The 20,111-nt window shown below is 40.6% G+C and overlaps 1 protein-coding gene across 9 annotated transcripts in view; it reads right to left on the reverse strand.

Annotated features, from left to right (window-relative positions):
• Positions 1-2,452: 2,452 nt before the first annotated feature.
• LOC138736598 (structural maintenance of chromosomes protein 6-like) overlaps positions 2,453-20,111 on the reverse strand; it is a 114,029-nt gene continuing 96,370 nt past the window's right edge. For 4 of the 9 annotated variants that reach the window (XM_069886370.1, XM_069886371.1, XM_069886373.1 and 1 more), the window contains exons 25-28: positions 16,515-16,620; positions 8,219-8,371; positions 3,682-3,779; positions 2,453-2,932 (exon numbers count right to left, since the gene is read on the reverse strand). In XM_069886370.1, coding sequence (XP_069742471.1) covers positions 2,821-2,932; positions 3,682-3,779; positions 8,219-8,371; positions 16,515-16,620 — 469 coding nt within the window. In that variant the 3' untranslated portion in view covers positions 2,453-2,820. Of the gene's footprint in view, positions 2,933-3,681; positions 3,780-7,365; positions 7,407-8,218; positions 8,372-16,514; positions 16,621-18,753; positions 18,912-20,111 lie in introns of those variants that run through there. The other 5 variants (XR_011340427.1, XM_069886374.1, XM_069886375.1 and 2 more) reach the window with 5 other exon arrangements.

The following is a 20,111-nucleotide window of genomic DNA, read 5'->3' on the forward strand; positions in this document are numbered from 1 at the left end:
ACCTGCCTCCACCACTGACCCAGGTAGTGCATTCCACGCACCAACTACTCTCTGGGTAAAAAAAAAACCTTCCTCTAATATCTTCCTTGAACTTCCCACCCATTTCCTTAAAGCCGTGTCCTTTTGCACTGAGTAGTGGGGGTCTGGGAAGGAGGTGTGGCTGTCCACCCTATTTATTCCTCTTAATAACTTGTATACCTCCATCATGTCTCCTCTCCTCCTCCTTCTCTCCAAAGATTAAAGCCCCAGCTTCCTTAATCTCTGTTCCATAATGCATACTCTCTAAACCAGGTAGCCTCCTGGTAAATCTCCTCTGCACCCTTTCCAACACTTCCATGTCTCCTATAATGAGGCGACCAGAACAGGACACAGTACTCCAAATGTAGTCTAACCATAGTTTTGTAGAACAGTATCATTACCTTGCAGCTTTTAAACTCAATCCCTCGATTTATGAAAGCTAACATCACATAAGCTTTCTTAACCACCGTGTCTACCTGTGAGGCAACTTTCAGGGAACTGTGGATGTGGACACCCAGATCTCTCTGCTCTTCCCCACTACCAAAATTCCTGTCATTAACTTTGTACTCTGCCTTGGAGTTTGTAGGGTACCACCTCACACTTCTCTAGATTATCTCCATCTGCCACTTCTCAGCCCAACTCTGCGACCTATCAATGTCCTGCAATCTTCTACAATCCTCTACATTATCCATAACTCCACCAACCATTGTGTTGTTTGAAAACCTGCTAACCCACCCTTCTACCCCCAAAGTAGTTATTTTTTTAAAAATTGCGAAAACCAGAGATCCCAGAACCAATCCTTGTGGGACACCACTAGTCACAGCCCTCCAATCCAAATGTCCTTCCTCCACCACAACCCTCTGCTTTCTACAGGCAAGGCAATTCTGAATCCACATGACCAAACTTCCCTGAATCCCATGCCATCTGTCTTTCTGAATAAGCCTACCATGTGGAACCTTGTCAAATGCCTTACTAAAATCCATGTAGACCACATCCATCCCACTACTCTCATCAATATGTCCAGTCACCTTCTCAAAGAACTCTATCAAGCTTGTGAGACATGATCTGCCATTCACAAAACCATGCTGTCCCTGATCAGACCATGATTCGCTAAATGCCCATAGATCCTATCTCTAAGAATCCTTTCCAACAGCTTGCCCACCACAGATGTAAGGTTCACTGGCCTATAATTACCTGGACTTTCTTACTACCTTTTTTGAACAAGAGGGCGACATTTGCCACCCTCCAATCCTCCTGTACCATTCCAGTAGATGAGGACACGAAGATCCTAGCCAGAGGTTCGCAATCTTCTCCCTCGCCTCATGGAGCAGTCTGGCGAATATTCAATCAGGCCTCGGGAATATATCTGTCCTAATGCATTTGAACTGCTCCAACACACCCTCTCTTAATATCAACAGGAAGATAATTTTACAGTACGTAAGAAGCATCTGACTGAGCACCTGAATTGACAATGGAACCAGAGCTGGTAAATACAATAAAGATGGATACATGATGGTAAGCATAGCTGTGGTGAGCTGAAGGATCTGCTTCTGTGCTGGTGACTTTGACAATATATTGGTAAGCAAAGATGTATACTTGTTGTCTCAATCAAGTGCAGACAACAAGATTAGCTGGTGACCGATCAAGAAATCAGGGATATCAGGAGGCCAATGGGGAACTTGAAGGTAATATGCTAGTCCTTGATACCATCACAGTGATAACCAAGACCTTAATATCCAAAAGGATGCTTTAGGCACAAGACACAGAAAATGTGATGGAGATGCCAAGATGTTGGAGAAAAATGATTCAAATTCAACTGCTCCACTGCAAAGTCTCTTCGAGAGATGCCAACCCTGAAGTGGTTCTCCTCTGCTCTTTGGAGGGATTTCTGTGGCAGTCTCTCTCACTGCTCCCCATTTGCAATCCCTGCTGCTCTCAAAAAGCACGATAATCTTGTTTAACACATTCAATTAGTTTATGCTTGCCTATCCTGTGGGAAGCACTCCCAATTAAAGCACTCTTCCTCTGTATTTTTGAGTGAGACATTGCAAGAATTCCTCACAAACATCAAAGTCAATGATATCCTTCTCAAAATGTGGTGCCCAATAATAAACTGGGCCTCACACAGTATTTTGCAGTCACTAAATTCCTTTTCTGTTACCTCTTCAACTAATCCTGCCAACTGCAATTGCCATTATATTTAACATTCCGAGCTATTTCTGTTCCTGTACCCTCTATGTTGTCATTTTATTTGTGTCACCTTTCAAAACACACCATGTCATTTCAATTGCACACCTTTCCCTTTCCCCAGTCTAAGTTAAAAGTTTATATTTTATAATCAAAGTTATTTCATGCACAGAATTCAGAACTTTAAAAATGGTAATTACTTTTTTTCATTGTAGATTTAATAAAGGATTGAAACTTACAGATATGATATATTTTGTACATTTGGCCTAAAATGTATCTATTCAGATAAAACAAAGTTATCAAATTTATTCGATTTATCCTCTAATTTAGGCAAAGTAAAAAGAAAACATGGTAAAAGTCTTTGATGAAGCATCTATAACATTGATAATGGTTTTATGAAATTATATACAGATGATGAGTATGTTCTATAAAGTTGGGCTGTCATGTGAGAGAATGATAGAAGCATAACTTAATACAAAAATAATTTTGGCAATGCTTTCCCACAACATATACTAGTCCATTTAAAAATACACACATGCACATGACCTATTTCAATTAAACATTGATCATATAAATACGCTTCAGTGCTTCTGATTAAGTCTTGTCAACAGCTGCTTAATCATCTGAGTCTTCAGCTTGATCCCGTGGACAGAAAGGTAAAGTGGTCTGGCCTCTTTCAGGGTCATGCATTCGAAGAATTCTAATTAGTCTACTGGAGGGTAAAGAACTGAAACAAGATATTAAAGAAAATATAAATGATGAAATTTTACTCTGGAAACAACTGTAATTTCAACTACGATTATCATCATCTCAAGATTGTACTACTACACTCAGTGACTCTTGCTTCTCTTTCTATCTTACTGTAAGGGGCTCTGGGTGACATTAATGGCAACTCTGTCTTATGGGCAGAGGCAATTTCATGTACTATTAGTAGATGTTCTGTATTATTACATGACAATAAAGGAATGCTGAATGTACTCGGCTAACAGCCATTTTGGGCACTTTTAGATGAGCTTACATGGAATCTCAGGGACGAGTAATTTGCTCTCTTTTACTTTATGAAATATCAGAAAAATTTCAGTCAGAAATACTACCTGAGGAAACTTTAGAAATTACAGATATCCAGGCAGAGCATAACAGATAGTTAAGACTGCAGAATATTTGCAAATTCATTAACATTCTGGCTTTTGAATTTTTTTTGGGACTGAGAGGCTACTAATTTCCAGTACATACAGCTGTTGCAAAGGAAATTCAACTCACACAAATCAGGCACAGTATCTGGCCATCCTCTATCGACATTCCACTTTCTTTTAATTTTAAAGACGCAAATTATATTAGTGAAATTATAAACCAATTGTTTGAATGGAAAAGAACATTTGGGATTATCACAGGGAAAATATTCACACCCTTAAAAGGATAGTAAAATGTTTGAATGTTTGCTTTAAACATCTATGCACAAAAGAATGGAATACATGCCTCATGCTCTGAGGAGTAAGAAAGATAAACTGACGATAACGCTGGGAACTTGCCACCTTCAACATCATGTCCATTGAAATCCTACGATTAACCATGTCCTGCAATTGAAGAGAAAAAGCTTTGTAGTTACCAAGTAAATATAAATATCACAGTGGGTTAGTAGAGCCGCTTTAGATACAGAAATAACTTCTGTATTTAATGACTAACAAGTTCTTAACATTGAAGCATTTTATTGAGGAAACACACCATTTAAAAAATCAAGTTAGCTAGCGACATAAAGATTTTTTTAATGTTGCCAACATACTATTGCCACATTTGTATTCAGTCTGCACATAATTTTTTTTCCAAGTCTTAAAAATGGAGGCAAGTTGGTCAAATAGTTTCATATGGATGAATCATATTTCCACCTGCTGCTGAAACTTTAGCTAAAGTCAACTTCAAAAAATTCATAACGTTTAGTATTAAAATGATAACTGAAACAGAAAGTTAAAAATATTAGTATAGTTAACTTCAAACCAAACCAATAAGCCGGGTTTTGGGAGGGGGGGGGCAGTGCGGGGATGCTCCTCATAACTTTCTCAGCTTCAATGTCCAATTAAATCTATTCAGGTTGTAAGGATAATTCAGTTTTCAAGCAAGTAATTGGTCAATGAAAACATTAAGGAGGCAGCCTTTGGATTTGATTCAAGACTACTGATTTGTCCAAAACCTTCCCAACACCACAATTTCCTGCCCTATACTTTCCTAACAACCAAAGCAGAAATATTCATAGAGAATCGTAAAAGTATGACCCAATTGATCCTTGCATTCAAAATTTATTGGAATGCAATGCTTGACCAAGAGAGTCAAATGAAGTATCAATCACTCTGACAAGCAATACAGTCAGGGGTTTTATGCTTTATATCCCCCTTCACATTTTGATCTCAAGAAAGGAACACAACCTAAAATATATGACTGTCTATTTCTCTCCATAAATGTTGCCTGACCCACTAAGACCCTTCTCTTTGTTTGATCCTGATTGCACCATTGCAGATTCTTTTGTCTTTGATCAAGACTTTTATAGACAAAGAAGCATCATTCACAAAGTATAATCCCCATTTATAATGTAACCCAAGACTTTTTCACCCCCTCTTATCCAGTTGCTTAAACTAATTTGGGGAAAAGATGCAATTATTTGAATGAAACTCTTGTTTTTATTTTAAATGGACAATCAGACTGCAAACTATAATAAGTAATATCATAGGATGCTCTTTATTGACTACAGTTTGGCATTCAACACCATCATCCCCTCAAAACAGATTAGCAAACTCCAAGGCCTAGGCCTCAATACCCCATTATGAAATTGGATCGTGGATTTCCTCACCTCCAGATGCCAATCAATACGGATTGTCAAGAATATCTCTTCCACGATCTCCGTCAGCATCAGAACACCACAGGGCTACATTCTTAGCCCCCTGCTCTATTCGTTTTACAGCTGTGCGGCTTAGTACAACAATATCATTTACAAATTTGCAAATGTTAGTAGAGGGCTGATAAATCAGCATGCAGGAGGAAGATTGAAAACTTAGTTGAATGATGTACTAACAATAAGCTCTCACTCAATGCCGCCAAAACCAGTGATCTTGGAGATATCAGAGGTGGAGAGGATGAGCAAATTTAAATTTCTGGGAATCTGGGAGGACCTTTCCTGGATCCAACATACTATTGTCATCATGAAGAATCCAAGTCAGGCTCTTCCTCAGAGGTTTATGGAGGTTCAGTATGACATTGGAAACCGTGGCATCTTCTGCAGATGTAAAGTGGAAAGGGTGCTGACTGGCTGCATCAACACCTGATATGAGGACACCAATAAATCTGAGCAGAAAGCCCTGCAAAAGGTAGATGATGCAGCCCAATACATCACAGGCACAACTCTCCCCACCATTGAGAAAATCAACAACGCTGCTATCGGAAAGCAGCATCAATCATCAAGATTATGGACCACCAAGTAGGTTTTCATTTGGTGGTATGCAAACATTGTACCGTGAGGTATACCATATTTGCACTTCATTTGTTCAAATGATAATAATTTATTTCCTGAAAAACAATTTTCTATTCTTTTGATCCCTTTTCTCTCCCATTCTCTAAAGGAAAGGTTATCTATTGTGAAGTTGACTTTGCGTCAATAATAATTTTGGTAGATGATAATTTGTTTTTTTCCTTTCTACGTGTTGAATACCTACGTATCGAATTGCTTGTGTTTGCCATCTAAATGGTAATTCTTTCTTAAACTTTGTGAAATCCGCATTATTCATTGGCATCACTTCACTTTTATTTGCGTTGATCTTGTACTCCGATACTTCTCCATATTCCTTCAATTTCTTATGTAATTCTTTTATTGATATTTCTGGTTCTGTTAAGTATACTATGATGTCATCTGCAAATAGACTGATTTTATATTCCTTCTCTTTTATTTTTATCCCTCATTTTATTTTCTGTTCTTATCAGTTCTGCCAGTGACTCTATAGCTAACACGAACAGTGAGGAAGATAGTGGACATCCCTGCCTAGTTGACCTGAACCTACTTGAAGGACAAATTGGGAAGCAGGCTGAGGATACCAGAAGGAAGGAATTTTGAATATGTGATTACAGACACAATGATAATTAAAAGATTTATAACAAACATGTACATCAAACTGCAAGAGAAAGAGAACGAGGAAACAAGCTGTAAACCCAAACAAAAATGGGAACAAGATCTAAACATAAAGATAAAGAATGAAACATGGGAAAAGCTATGCTCCAGAACTATGAGAAATACAATAAACACGAGGTTACGCATGATACAATATAATTGGTTCTTTCTTTTTTGGCTTGGCTTCGCGGACGAAGATTTATGGAGGGGGTAAAAAGTCCACGTCAGCTGCAGGCTCGTTTGTGGCTGACAAGTCCGATGCGGGACAGGCAGACACGATTGCAGCGGTTGCAAGGGAAAATTGGTTGGTTGGGGTTGGGTGTTGGGTTTTTCCTCCTTTGCCTTTTGTCAGTGAGGTGGGCTCTGCGGTCTTCTTCAAAGGAGGTTGCTGCCCGCCAAAACTGTGAGGCGCCAAGATGCACGGTTTGAGGCGTTATCAGCCCACTGGCGGTGGTCAATGTGGCAGGCACCAAGAGATTTCTTTAGGCAGTCCTTGTACCTTTTCTTTGGTGCACCTCTGTCATGGTGGCCAGTGGAGAGCTCGCCATATAACATTATATAACATATAATTGGTTACACAGGCTGTATATCACGCCCCAAAAGTTAAATAAATGGGACCCAACGGTATCAGACAGATATTTTCACTGTAAGGAGGAAACGGGAACAACAGTACATGCAATTTGGGCATGTGAGAAAGTGGATAAGTTTTGGGAAGATCTAAATCAGGTATTAAATAAAATCACAAAAAGCAACATACCAAAAAATCCAGAGATCTTTCTTCTAAGTAATATAAGAAGTAAAGAACTTGGACTCGATTTGGATGGAGCACAAAAAAGATTTATTATGATAGCCTGAGCTGTAGCAAAAAAATGTATTATGTCAACCTGGAAATTAGAAGATAGCCTGAGAATACAGCAATGGTGCATAGAAATGAATAAATGTATTCCATTGAAAAAATAACATATAATTTAAGAAATAACATCACAGTATTTGAACAAATTTGGGAACCGTACATGGAACACAACAGAGAAGTCCTACCGCGGATCTCCACCACCTAAAATGACAGAAGAGAAGACGAAATGAACTGACCCAGTATGTAAAAGGAGATGACACAAATTTCTTGTTTATTTTCATTGTGTGTTGACATTGTTTAATGGGTTTAATGTATCATATATGTTGAACGTTGAGTGGGTGGGGAGGGGGGTGAAGAGGGGAGGGGGGAAAAGGGGAGAAAATGACACTGTGTATATTCAAGAGGGAAATGTTTGTGTGTATTTTGGTCAGTATGGTTCATAGTGTGAAAATTTTTTTAAAAATTTTAAAAAAAAATATGCACCACCTAGGTCATTCTCTATTCTCACAGATGCCATCGTGAAAGAGGTATAGGTGCCACAAGACTTGTATACTAGATTCAGAAACAGTTCCTACCCCTCCACCATCAGACTCCACATCGGACTCAGAGACTCATTTAAAGACTCTTTACATATTATTTATTACTGAATATATATTTTTCTGTATTGTATAGTTTGTTTGCAATTTTTTCTTTACATTTATCTCTTATGTATTTGTATCTGTTCTTGAATACAATTTACAATTACCAATAAGTAAAAATTTGCCTCGCCCACAGGAATAAGGCTGACAATAATTCTGAACTCTGATATTAAAAAATTATTTTTGTTACCCGTTCAGTCACCATTCAAGTCAACTGGTTATAAATAAAATGATATTTTTAAGAATTTTCCATTAATTGTAAGAAAGGAATGGGCAAGCTCTAGTAGTTTGTTAACCTGTGCCTTGTTTATCTACACAAGGCACAGGTTAACATTTATTAATTGTAAAGCTAATTGAACTGAGATACAAACATACCATATAAACATCAAATTCATCCAGACAACGGAAAGGAGACTCCATAGTGTCCCAAAGGGAAAGGATGAAACAAACAGTTGAAAATGAACGTTCACCTCCTGAAAGGGATCGCATGTCACTGAGTGCTGCCTTGTCTCCCTCACCAGGTTGAACCTTTAAAAAAGAGATTTCCATTAATATGAAGAGTAATCAATAAGAATTATAAGCACTGCAGATGTCAGAGATTTGAAATAAAACAATGCTGGAAATTCACAGAAGATCAGATATCATCTAAGTGGAGAGAAACAGGAGTTTCAGGTTGATATCTTTCACCAGATGCCACCTGAGCTGTTGAGTATTCCAGCTTTCTCGCTTTCATTAATACAAAAGTATTAATATTACAAATAGCATAGTGGTTTGCACAATGATGTTTCACTGCCAGCGAACCAAGTTAGAATCTGCCATGGTCTATAAGGAGTTTGTATCTTCTCCTTGTGTCCAGTTTCCTCCCACTGTTCATAACATATGGGGTTGTAGGTCAATTGGGCAGCTTGGGCTCATGGGCCAGAAGGGCCTGTTACCCTTGCTGAATGTCTAAATTTAAAAATATCTAGCTAGAATCATAAGAAAAAAAATATAAAAATGAATACGAGATGTACAAAACTAATCAAAAATTTCAACAGGGGAAATTGCCATTAAAATATTATTTCATCCCAATCTAACAAAATAAACTCCTATTTTCAATTATCTATTGGATCCTGCGAATCACTTGCCCTCAGAGAAAAAAATACTGGCAATTGTGTTGTATGATCTTGTTCAGTGCCTTTTCATTGGTCATCTTCTACAATAAAAAACCTTGAACATTCAGAATCACTCTGGACACCACTGTAATGCTGACGTTGAAAGTTAGTTTGATTGAGTAAGGTACTGAAAAGCGAGCGATGTTTGATAGGATTGGCTGGGGTCTTGCGATTTCTTTGGTACAAGTCATGCCATAGATGGCTGATTCTCAATAGATGTTGGCTTTAAACGGTCACAGTTTGAACTGGTGCTGACCTTTTGGGCACCTCCTGAATTCGGATGACTGCTTACCACCTGCAGGGGAACGGTCTCATTGAACGTTTCTATTGCCAGCTAAAAGTAGCATCAACAGCTGGGGTGATGCATCCTTATGGAGTAAACAGTTACCCATGGTCCTCTTTAGTGTTCATATGGCTGTAAGAGCAGACATAGGCTGTTCAGCAGCAGAAATGGCCAATGGCACCACTCTGACACTGCCTGAATTTGTTGGCCAGCTGCTGTGACTAGGCCATTTGTCCCTCCCAATTATGTCAATTGACTACTCTAGTCCAGTTAGTCAGACCAATGTGACAGGCAACTATTGCAGTATATGTGTCAGCCGATCTACCACATTGCACACGTCTTCGTTCAATATGTCACTGTTCGCCATCCACTCCAGCAAGTTTACGATGGCCCTTACGCTGTTATCCAACGCCAGCCCAAAGGTTTCATGATCTGACGGGATGGAAAGACTGACACCGTCTCGATTGACTGTTTAAAGCCAGCATACATTGAGAATCAGCCATCTACATCATGACCTATACCAAAGAAATCGTAAGATCCCAGCCAATCCTATCAACCATCCCCTGCATTTTAGTACCAGACCAATCTGGCTAGACTATCAACCAACCAAACCATTATGCGCCTTGTAGGTCTTGGAGGCTCGGCAGGAGGCTATTGTGGCTGCACACTTATGTGGGCCTTGCTTATGGCTGGTTGTTGCTGGTGATTCATCAATGGTGATGCTCAGATAATGTTAATGCGCAGGCCGGAATGGAGTGGAGCATCACGGTCATCCTCGGGGCAGGAGCGAATCGCAAGGGCGGGTGTGGATGGGTGAGGTTTGCTGGGAAAAAGAATGGGATGTTGAAAGGATGATGACAGAGGTTCTTTGCTAAAGACCATTATGTACGTCCTCTTATTTTTTTGTGTAGCGTGTATTTAGCAGTTGCTACACTCTCCAATTATGTTTCTTCTTTTAACATTCTCTTTAAAATAATCTTTCTCATCCATGGATTTGTATCAAATAGTTTTTGTGAAAAATTTTGGGGATTTATCAAATTAATATTCAAACATATAGAAGCACCAGTATAATCAATCTAATTCCTTAAGGAGATTCAAAGATACGCCATTTTTCCAAATGTGTGAGTGCAAGCCATCTCCAGGTTATGAACACTCAATTTATGGACAACACAATGTATGAACAAGCTCTCATAATATTAATAAATTTAAAGGTCCAACATACAGACAAACATTTGTTCCTAAGAACAGCAGAAAGTTTTCCTCCCTCCTCACTTTTAGTAATTGTTCTTTCTTTATCATCCTCATGTGCTTTCAATACAGTTCATTACAATATTAAGGAGCTCTGGTTATCATCATGTACTTTAAGACTTCCAATCAAAATTGACGTGAACATTTGTAAAAATGGAACTCATCCGTTACCCAGAAACAGTCTGTTTAGGTTTGCAATTTCAGTAACATTTCGGTAGAAGTGGGATCCAGCACGTAAGGTGCATGAGTCCCACCCACTCTTGGCTACGAAAACTTGTAAGAAAATACCCCGAGTCAGCAAGAGCGGGGTCGGAAGACATTGGCAGATAATCCAGTAACTGACACAGGAATGGAACAGACAATGAGTTGGATGATCAGCATGCCTGAGGCTGCTACAACTGCAACAGGACACAAGCTCCAGAGTTACATAAGTGGCTGGAAATAGGGCAGCAGGGACCTCGTATCAACAGCTACAATTTGAGAAGCAGGTTGAGTCAGTCAACTAAAGTTCAGCATCAGGACAAAACCCAAAGTCTGCATGACATCAATACCCCTGTCCCAGTGGAGGAAGAGCAAGGCTGATATGCCACCAGTCAAGTGTTATACTAATAATGGGTTTTTATTAACAGACTATAATGGGTCACGTCTCCAGAATGGAGGACCATCGCCTTCCCAAGATCGTGTTATATGGCGAGCTCTCCACTGGCCACCGTGACAGAGGTGCACCAAAGAAGAGGTACAAGGACTGCCTAAAGAAATCTCTTGGTGCCTGCCACATTGACCACCGCCAGTGGGCTGATAACGCCTCAAACCGTGCATCTTGGCTCCTCACAGTTTGGCGGGCAGCAACCTCCTTTGAAGAAGACCGCAGAGCCCACCTCACTGACAAAAGGCAAAGGAGGAAAAACCCAACACACAACCCCAACCAACCAATTTTCCCCTGCAACCGCTGCAACCGTGTCTGCCTGTCCCGCATCGGACTTGTCAGCCACAAACGAGCCTGCAGCTGACGTGGTCTTTTTACCCCCTCCATAAATCTTCGTCCGCGAAGCCAAGCCAAAGAAGAAAGAAGATAACCACCACTAAACTGACCAGTGGGAAAGCATCTCCATCTGTTATACCAGTAAGGTGGAGTATCTCTACAGACATAGCCAATAGCAAGCAGTCAGTATAATACACCCCCTCCACCATTACATTATCACAAAGGAATAGGAGAACATCCTGAACCCAGCCCATTTCAATGGGCAATGGAAAAGATACAGGGGCGAAAGTTGTTGATCAAGTGACCAAAATCCCGCAATGTTGGGGGGGAAGGGGGGGGGGGGCGGAGTTCAATGCTGACTTCTGCAACATCTTGGAGATGCTCATGAAGAAGTTGGAAAGAATGGGGGAATTAATCTATAGCTAAGGGACAGAATATTTTGCAGTGCAAGAGAGGAAGAAGATTACAATGACGATCCCCACTAAGTCCAGGAGGCAGAAGGAGATAGATCGTCTGGTCAGAGAGAGGAGGCAGCTGAAGAAACAATGGAAGAAGGCCACAGAGGAAGAGAAGGAAGGCATAAACCTGTTGCAAGCAGATATACGGAGCAGGCTTGCCTCACGGAGGAGAGCTGAGAACCTGATAAGGAAGTGCAGGAAGGAGGAGCGGACACAAACAAGCTTCAATAAGATCCCTTCTTGAGAAGGGTCTCTTTACAGAGGAGAAGAGTGGCAGTCTCTCAGTGTCAAGAGCAGAACTGGAAAAACACCTGGAAAAGCACCACACAGACAAAAGATCACCAACCCACTTGACATGTCACTAATCCATCCACCAGAACACCAACTTGATATCAGCCCACCTAGATTAAGCAGAGAAAATTGTGCATAGAGCAAGGGCTGCATCAGCCCCAGGTCCCAGTGGAGTACCATTCAGGCTTTACAAAAATGCACCAGGTATCCTGCAGTTCCTCTAGAGGCTCATAGGGGTGGTACACAGAACCAGGAAATATCAACCCTCCTGGCGGAGAGCGGGAGGGATCCTGACCTCAAACGAAAAGGGTTCATCAGAAATCAGCCAATTCCTCCAGATCAGTCTCCTGAACGTTGAGGGCAAAATCTTCTTTAGTTTGGTGGCTCATAGACTGTCAAGATATCTCCAAAGGAACCATCTGATTGAATCATAAATCCAGAAAGCTGGGATTTTGGTCTTCTCTGGCTGTCTGGAACATTATCTAGCATCAGAAGGAGGGAATAGATCTTCATGCAGTGTTCCTGGACCTTGCCAACGCCTTCAGCTCAGTCCCTCATGACCTCCTCTGGACTGCTTTTGACTTCTTCAGGGTCCGAGTGGCCCTTACAAGCCTCGTTAAGGCCTACTCTAAGGACATGCAGACTACACCACAGTGTGGCAACATCAGGAGGTAGGAATCATGGCTGGTTGTACCATCTCCCTACTAGCCTTCACCACGGCCATGGAGGTGATCATTAGAGCATCTCGATGGGTGGTTGGAGAGCAGCGCATTACACCTGGCTTGAGGCTGCCACCTATCAGAGCATATATGGATGATTTCACAACACTGACCACAATCAAGATTTGTACTGTATGCCTGTTGAGGAAGCTTCAAGAGAACATTGAGCAGGTTCGGACGAAGATCAAGCCTATCAAGTCCAGAAGGATCTCCATCATTAAGGGGAAGCTGGTAGATCAACACTTCTACATGGGCAATGAGACAATCCAACAGTCTTTGAGAAACCAGCAAAAAAAATTAGGTCAGTGATATGACACATCCCTCAAAGATACAGGGCAGATACATCAGCTCAGGTAGGATGCCATCAGTGGCCTTGAGACCATTGACAGAACCACACTATGTGGCAAGTTGAAGCTATGGTGTATATAATTTTGGTTCTTTCTATACTAACCCTGTATGAAGTTCCAGTCTTGAGAGTAGAAAAGCTGGAGAAACTGATAAACTCGTACATAAGGAAGTGGCTTGGTCTTTCCAGATGCCTCAGCAGCAAAGGGCTCTATGGCAAAGGAGTCCTAGAGGTACCCATTTCTAATCCTTCAGAGGAATATGTACACCAAAGTAAGACTGGAGATGAAATCAACAGAGTTGAGTGATCCATTTGTAGCTCAAGCTACTGTCATCCTGGATACCGGGAGAAAATGGATTCCATCAGAAGCAACTAAGCAAGCATAGGTGGCAGTCAAGCATAGAGACATCATGGCTGAGTGCATTAAAGGAGGAATGGTCTTGGCCTTAGGGCCAGATCACCAGTCTGGAACAAGGCTGCTCCATCTCATAGACTTAGGCTTGTGATGGAGGAGATTTGTTGGCAGGAGAGGTGGCAAGGTACGCAAAGGTCGTCACTCAAGGAAGCCAAAGGCAATGGACAAGATGGGAGGGAAGATCTCCTGGAAAGAGCTGTGGGAAATTGAGACATTCAGTGAGCTTCACCATCAGGTCTGCTTCCGATGTCTTGCCATCTGCCATGAATCTCAGCCAGTGGTATGGAGAGGACCCCGCATGCTCCCTCTATCTGACTTCAGCAAAACTAAAACACATTTTTGTGGGCTGCAAAACCATCCTCATTCAAGCCCGACACACATGGCATCACAACCAGGTGCTGCGTTGTTTTGCAGCAGTGCTGGAAAATCGGCAGACAACTATTAATGCTCTACCTCCCCCTTCATCCTGCTGGCCATTACCGTTAACAGCATTTGTCCAGGAAGATGAGGGTCAAGCTGGAATTGCCACATCAAGATCAGATTCTGGGCAGCTAGGCAGGGCACGTGATTGGAAGATGACAGCTCACTTAGACCAGAGGGTCTGCTTCCGAAATGAAATTGCAGAAACCAACCTCAGACCAGATCTTTTGCTGTGTCCTTCTCGTTTAGGATACAGTGGAGGAGGCCCATGAGTACAAGAAACTGAGGTACAATGAGCTTGCAGCTGATGTGCAGCAACGTGATTGGAAGTTGAAGTAGGCTGTAGAGGATTTGTAGCCATATTGACATCAAAGCTACTCTGGGAGATGGGAGTATGAGGAAAGATACACTGACAAGCAGATAAAGATCTTTCCAGAGCTGCTGAAAAGGGTAATCAGTGGCTCTGGATGAGGAGAAAGGATTCCACCTGGATATCCAAATGAGTGAATGGCATCTAGGGGGTGAGGCTGGGACGCCAGGATTCACTGCTGAACCCTCCGGAGGTGTTGTGGGTCTATCAACGAAACACTGAGGAAGGAGAGCGCTTACTTAGTAACCCAGAAGATGCCACCACTCATTTAGCTACCCTGCAGAGTCTAGGAAGCAAGTCTCAGGGGTGTAATAAGGGTTATTGACATCTTATCCTACATAACATACTCAATTCATTGATTATATCCTGAAGTTGTTTGTTCAAGTTTATTATCATCTGATTGTACAACTACAACCCAACAAAAGAGTGTCTCTTGTCATGATTAGAATATTTTGGGGAATTTGTAAGATTTAGAATAGGTTACATACATACACACATTTTAAAACAGATCTTATTTGAAAGACTGAAGAATTCACATTGCAGAATTTCTGGAAAATGTTATTCACATTTCACAAGTAGGTGCTCAAGGCTCTTAAAATGCATGACCATTGTCTTGCTGGAGTCAGGCTGATGACAAGTATCCTTTCTGCAAAGTGCTCACAGAAAGATCACTCCTGGGTTTTGTTTATCTAACAACAACTTGAGCAGAAGGAAAAAAGTGGAAGTTTTGCAAGTCACATGCTTTTCACTAAAGTTTCAGTTGGAGAGAGATAGAGGACACAAGCTCTCTCAGTCAGTGTGTGTGGGATAGTGAACAGTGCAATCCAGGAAGAACTGATGAAAAGCTCGAAAGCAGTGGATGGCTGGAAGTGCTATCTGAAAAACCCTGATGGGGCAAGTTTAATCAGTGAGATATTGAGGTGACTAATGGTGGTGCCTCAGTTGTGGAAATCCTGGAACAACAAATATCTCTCTGCAAACCCTACAAGAACCTTCCTGAGCGGTAAACATTTACCTTTCAAGCACCAAAGCTTGGTGAACTTTATACATGTTAAATTCTGTGCACAGTATAAGAATTGCCTGCATCCAGAGAACTTGGAAGAAGGAGAAGTGAGATTGAACTGTGAACCAAAGAACTTTTCTTAAATTTACACACACATTACATAAATGTGCGCTTAGAATTAGAAGGGGGTTAATTTGGATTAGTTAAATATAAAGTTAAAGTTTGATTCTATTTTCATGTTTAAAGTTGATTAAAAATAACTTTTGTTTTAAAAACCACTTGTCTTGGTGCTGGGTTTTGGGGTCCTTTGGACTTGTAACACTCTCAAGACTACGGTGCTCACACAAAAACGCTCAATTCACAGTACATAATGATCACGGAAAATTATCATACTTAAATGTATTGGCAGTTGGAACTGGGTGTAAACTGGGCCAAAAGGGCCTGTTACTGTGCTGTATGTCTAAATTAAAAAATTAAAAACATTAAAATTAATTGCAAAAACAAAACCTGAACATACATTTCACTGTTTCCACCCTCAATATTCTGCTTTTGTACGACATTTGTGAACCAACATTTAAAAATACAGTACACCTCCAATTATCCAAAATGGATAAATGTTTTTTTCAGAGAACTGGTCATTATTTAAAAACAGCCCAGTAGTAACACCAAATCACTTGTAACAGTGTCTAAATAACAAAAAACAACAAGATAAGGATTTAATTCTCACCAAAAAAATGCTGGCCACGTCAATGACTGACGCTTCCCCACCAAGGCCCTGCTCATGTTAGGAGCTTGAGGATCCCGCTGCTGCTGCTGCCGGGAGCCCGAGGGTCCCACTGCAGCCACTGCCAGGAGCCTGACATCCCTGTTCAGTTTGGCTCCAAAAAAAATTTTGAATAAATGAGGATTTCGGAGAATCTGATTTTGGATCATTGGAATTGTACTGTACAGAGAAAATTCCCAAATAATGCAAATAACTCACCGCAATAGAAAGAGTTCCACTTTTATGATCAAAGATCATTTTCCCATGGTAGCCACGTTGAGATAGCATGGAATCAAAATAGTACTTGCAACGAAGAGAAATGTATCTATTTGATTTAAAAATTAAAAAATACTAATATTTCTATGATACAATAAACAACATTCAATTATTCCTGTAAGCAGGACATTATCTGATTATTGAGGATTTCAAAACCAAGTTTGCCTGTGGGATGTGGAATGGGTAGAATGAAAAAGCCATAAGCATATAATCCATTCCCCTCGCAAGAACTCGTAGGGCAATAGACCACAGGACAGTGATGCATGCCTCAGAAGAAGTGCAGCACCATTATTATACTAGGGTTAATGGAATTAAATGATTAACTGCATTTGAAAATTTCAAGTCAGATTCATTGATTTTTGCTTGTAATAAACAGGGATACAGAGGTAAGTAGAGGGTAAACACAAATCAACTCTGATCCAAATGAATAGTGAAACAAGCTCATGTGGTTGATTAATCTACTCCTGCTAGTACCTCTTCAAGTCAAGAAATCTATGGGAAATGCACAGCAAAAAACTGAAGAATAAATCTATTCTTCACCGGACCAAGCCAACTTTGTAAAAAGATTAAAAATTGGATATCAGAAATAAGATTGATACAAATAGAAATAAATGCTTTGCACATGAATGAGTCACTTTCCTCTACAAATACTGTTGTAAAGTGTTTTTAGAATTTTAAGATAAATGTGAGAAATTAACTATAATAAATATCAAAAGTTGGAATCAATTCTTTTCACCAGTCTTCAGAGTGGAGGATAGTCCATATATCCCAAGAATATCTGATCAGCTAGTTTCAATTACTATGGAAGAATTTCAAACAATCACTATCACCAGGGACAAGAATAGCTCAGGAGACCAAAGACAACCAAGTCACCATATCTGTTGGTCTATACCATTTAGAAAAGGAAACAGAGTAGATATGGTGAAGCCATTGGTTTAACTTTACTAAAATTCCAGGGGAAGGCACTCCATTGTTCAAGAAGCAAGGAAGATAAAAAGCAGTAAGTATAGAACTAGTAGCTTACCATCTATTACTCAGTGGGCATGTAATCAAAGCAAATCAACAGTTTTCAGAAGGGTGACATTCTGGAGTTCTTCAAAATGGATAGAGGGGAACCTGTATATGTCGTACAATTGGGTTTCCAAAAAGCATTTGACAAAGTGCCACATAAAAGGTGCACAAGGAGAGACTCACCAAATAAGAAGTGTGTTAGCATGGATTGAAGTAGTTTTTTTGCATAGAAGGTAGTCAGAAAAATATGGGCTTTTCCTCAGTGGAACTAGTGTCCCAATCCAATCTTTATGATTATTTTAAAGACATGAAAGAGAAGTGGAATGACATACAAGCAAATTTTGGAGTCCTGAAATTTGCTGCACATCTCAGTTGTGCTCTAGATTCCTGGCTCACATTATGACTAACGTGTAAGCCAGATGCCAAACCATCAGGGGTTTTGAATAATTGGATGCTGCTGGACTATCAGTGATTTGTTCTCTTTGGACTCTGAAACTGAATACAGATTGATAGACTGAGGGATGAAAACCTGGGAAATAGAGTTTCTTATAGGACTTGGACTTCAATAAGATTAATCTTATTATCCAAACGCAGATGACCAGAGCAGAGGGATTGAGGTGTTCTTCAACACAAATCACACAATGTGCAGGTGCAGGGGTTGCACAGACAAATCACACATGGAAGAGCAACACCTAATATTCCATCTGGGCATCTCCAATCAGATGGCATTAACATCAACTTCTCTGGTTTCTGCCACACCATTCCCCCTTTTTTTCCCCCCATCCCTCTGTCTCGTTTCCTTCAGCTCTCCACCCCTTTCCCTCTCCATTCACAGAGCTATAATCCCTCCCCATTTTCTGTAGTGCCTCCCTCCCTTATACACCTATTACCTCTTGCCTGTGGGTCTATGCTCCTCTCTATGCTTCCCCACCCACCCCCCCCCTCCCCAATTCAGGAACCTGCCTATATTTTGTCATATCTTGATGAAGGGCTCAAGCCTGAAATTTGGGTTTATGTATCTTTATCTTTGCTCTTTCTCTTGGAAGTGGGTTGGAGTTCAGAAATTGTTACAGTGTACTGGTGAGACCATGCCTGGAATGGATACATTGACGCTGGACACAGTTTTTAAAAAAAATATACATAGGGTTAATTCTAAGGAAGGATTACTGACCCAAAACATTTATCAGCTTCTCTTTCCATGGATGCTGTTTGACTGGCTGAGTTTTTCTCCAGTTTTTGTTACAGATTCCAGGTTTGCAGTTTTAGATTTTCCATCACAAGGCTTATTCTGGGAGGAGAGGATAACCCGTTCACCACCAGCTTAGACCTCTATTTATTGAGTTTAGAAGAACAAGGAATTATCACATTGAAACAAAATCATGTGGGCCGTGGTATGATATTTCAACTAATGGGAAAATGTTGAATGAGGGGACATAGTTACAAGATTAGGGGATAGTTAATTACAAGAGAGGTGGGTAGGAACTTCTCACAGGAGGATTGTAGAGGCTAGATCATCAAGGGGTATTAAGAGGAAGTGGATATGTTTTTTGAAAGATTAGGGAATTCATGGCCACGATGAACTGACATAGATGAGAGGATGTCAGGGTAAATTATCCACAATCGTGTAGAATGTTGAGGCAGGCTCAAGAAGTTCAGTGATCAAATCCGGTTTCTTTTATTCCCCCATGTTCTTATGCAACTTCAGTAGAATTGATGCTAGCTTTTATCAGCCAAACCAGACAATATTTGACAGCAATCTTGTGCACTCCCTGTGCTTGTAAATATAAAGTAATACTGCTAATTTGGCATTTACAAGTACATTTCAATACAGAAATCCATAAAAGAAAAGGAGCAGAAGTAGGCCACTGGCCTATTCAACCTGCTCTGTCACTCAATAAGATCAGGGCTGATCTGGTTGTGGACACAGCTCCACTCACCCACCTGTTCCTAATGATCTAGTTTCCATATTATGCAAAAATCTTTTTGACTGTGTCTTAAATACTTCTAATGAGACTGCCTCTACTGCTTCACTGGGCCCAGAATTCCACAGATTCACCATTTTTGAGAGAACCAGTTCCTCCTCACCTCTGTCCTAAATCCACTTCCCCAAATCTTGAAACTATGTCCCCTTCTTCTAGACCCATATGGCAGTGAAAACAACCTCCATACTTCTATTTTATCTACTTCTTTCTTTCTTTTTTTTTTATTCAGGTGCCTGCCTGCTTTTTGCTGATACCTTGAAGAAGGGCTAAGGCCCGAAAAGTTGGTTACCTCCTATGGAGCATGTTTACTACTTAATTCTTAATGTTTCTATAAGATTTCTTCCCTCCTCAATCCTTCTAAACACCAATGAGTACAGTCCTAGGCTTCTCAATCTCTTTTCAGAAGTTACCCCCCCTGTGAAGAAAATCTGGTGAATCTCCTCTGCACCATCATCTTGCAATTAGGGTCAGGGTTAGTCAGTCTATCCTAAGGAGAATGTATGGCAGAACCTCCCCACACTTAAATTCCATCCACCCAGCAAAGAAG

The sequence above is a fragment of the Narcine bancroftii genome, chromosome 6, assembly GCF_036971445.1.
Source record: "Narcine bancroftii isolate sNarBan1 chromosome 6, sNarBan1.hap1, whole genome shotgun sequence".
NCBI lineage: Eukaryota > Metazoa > Chordata > Chondrichthyes > Torpediniformes > Narcinidae > Narcine > Narcine bancroftii.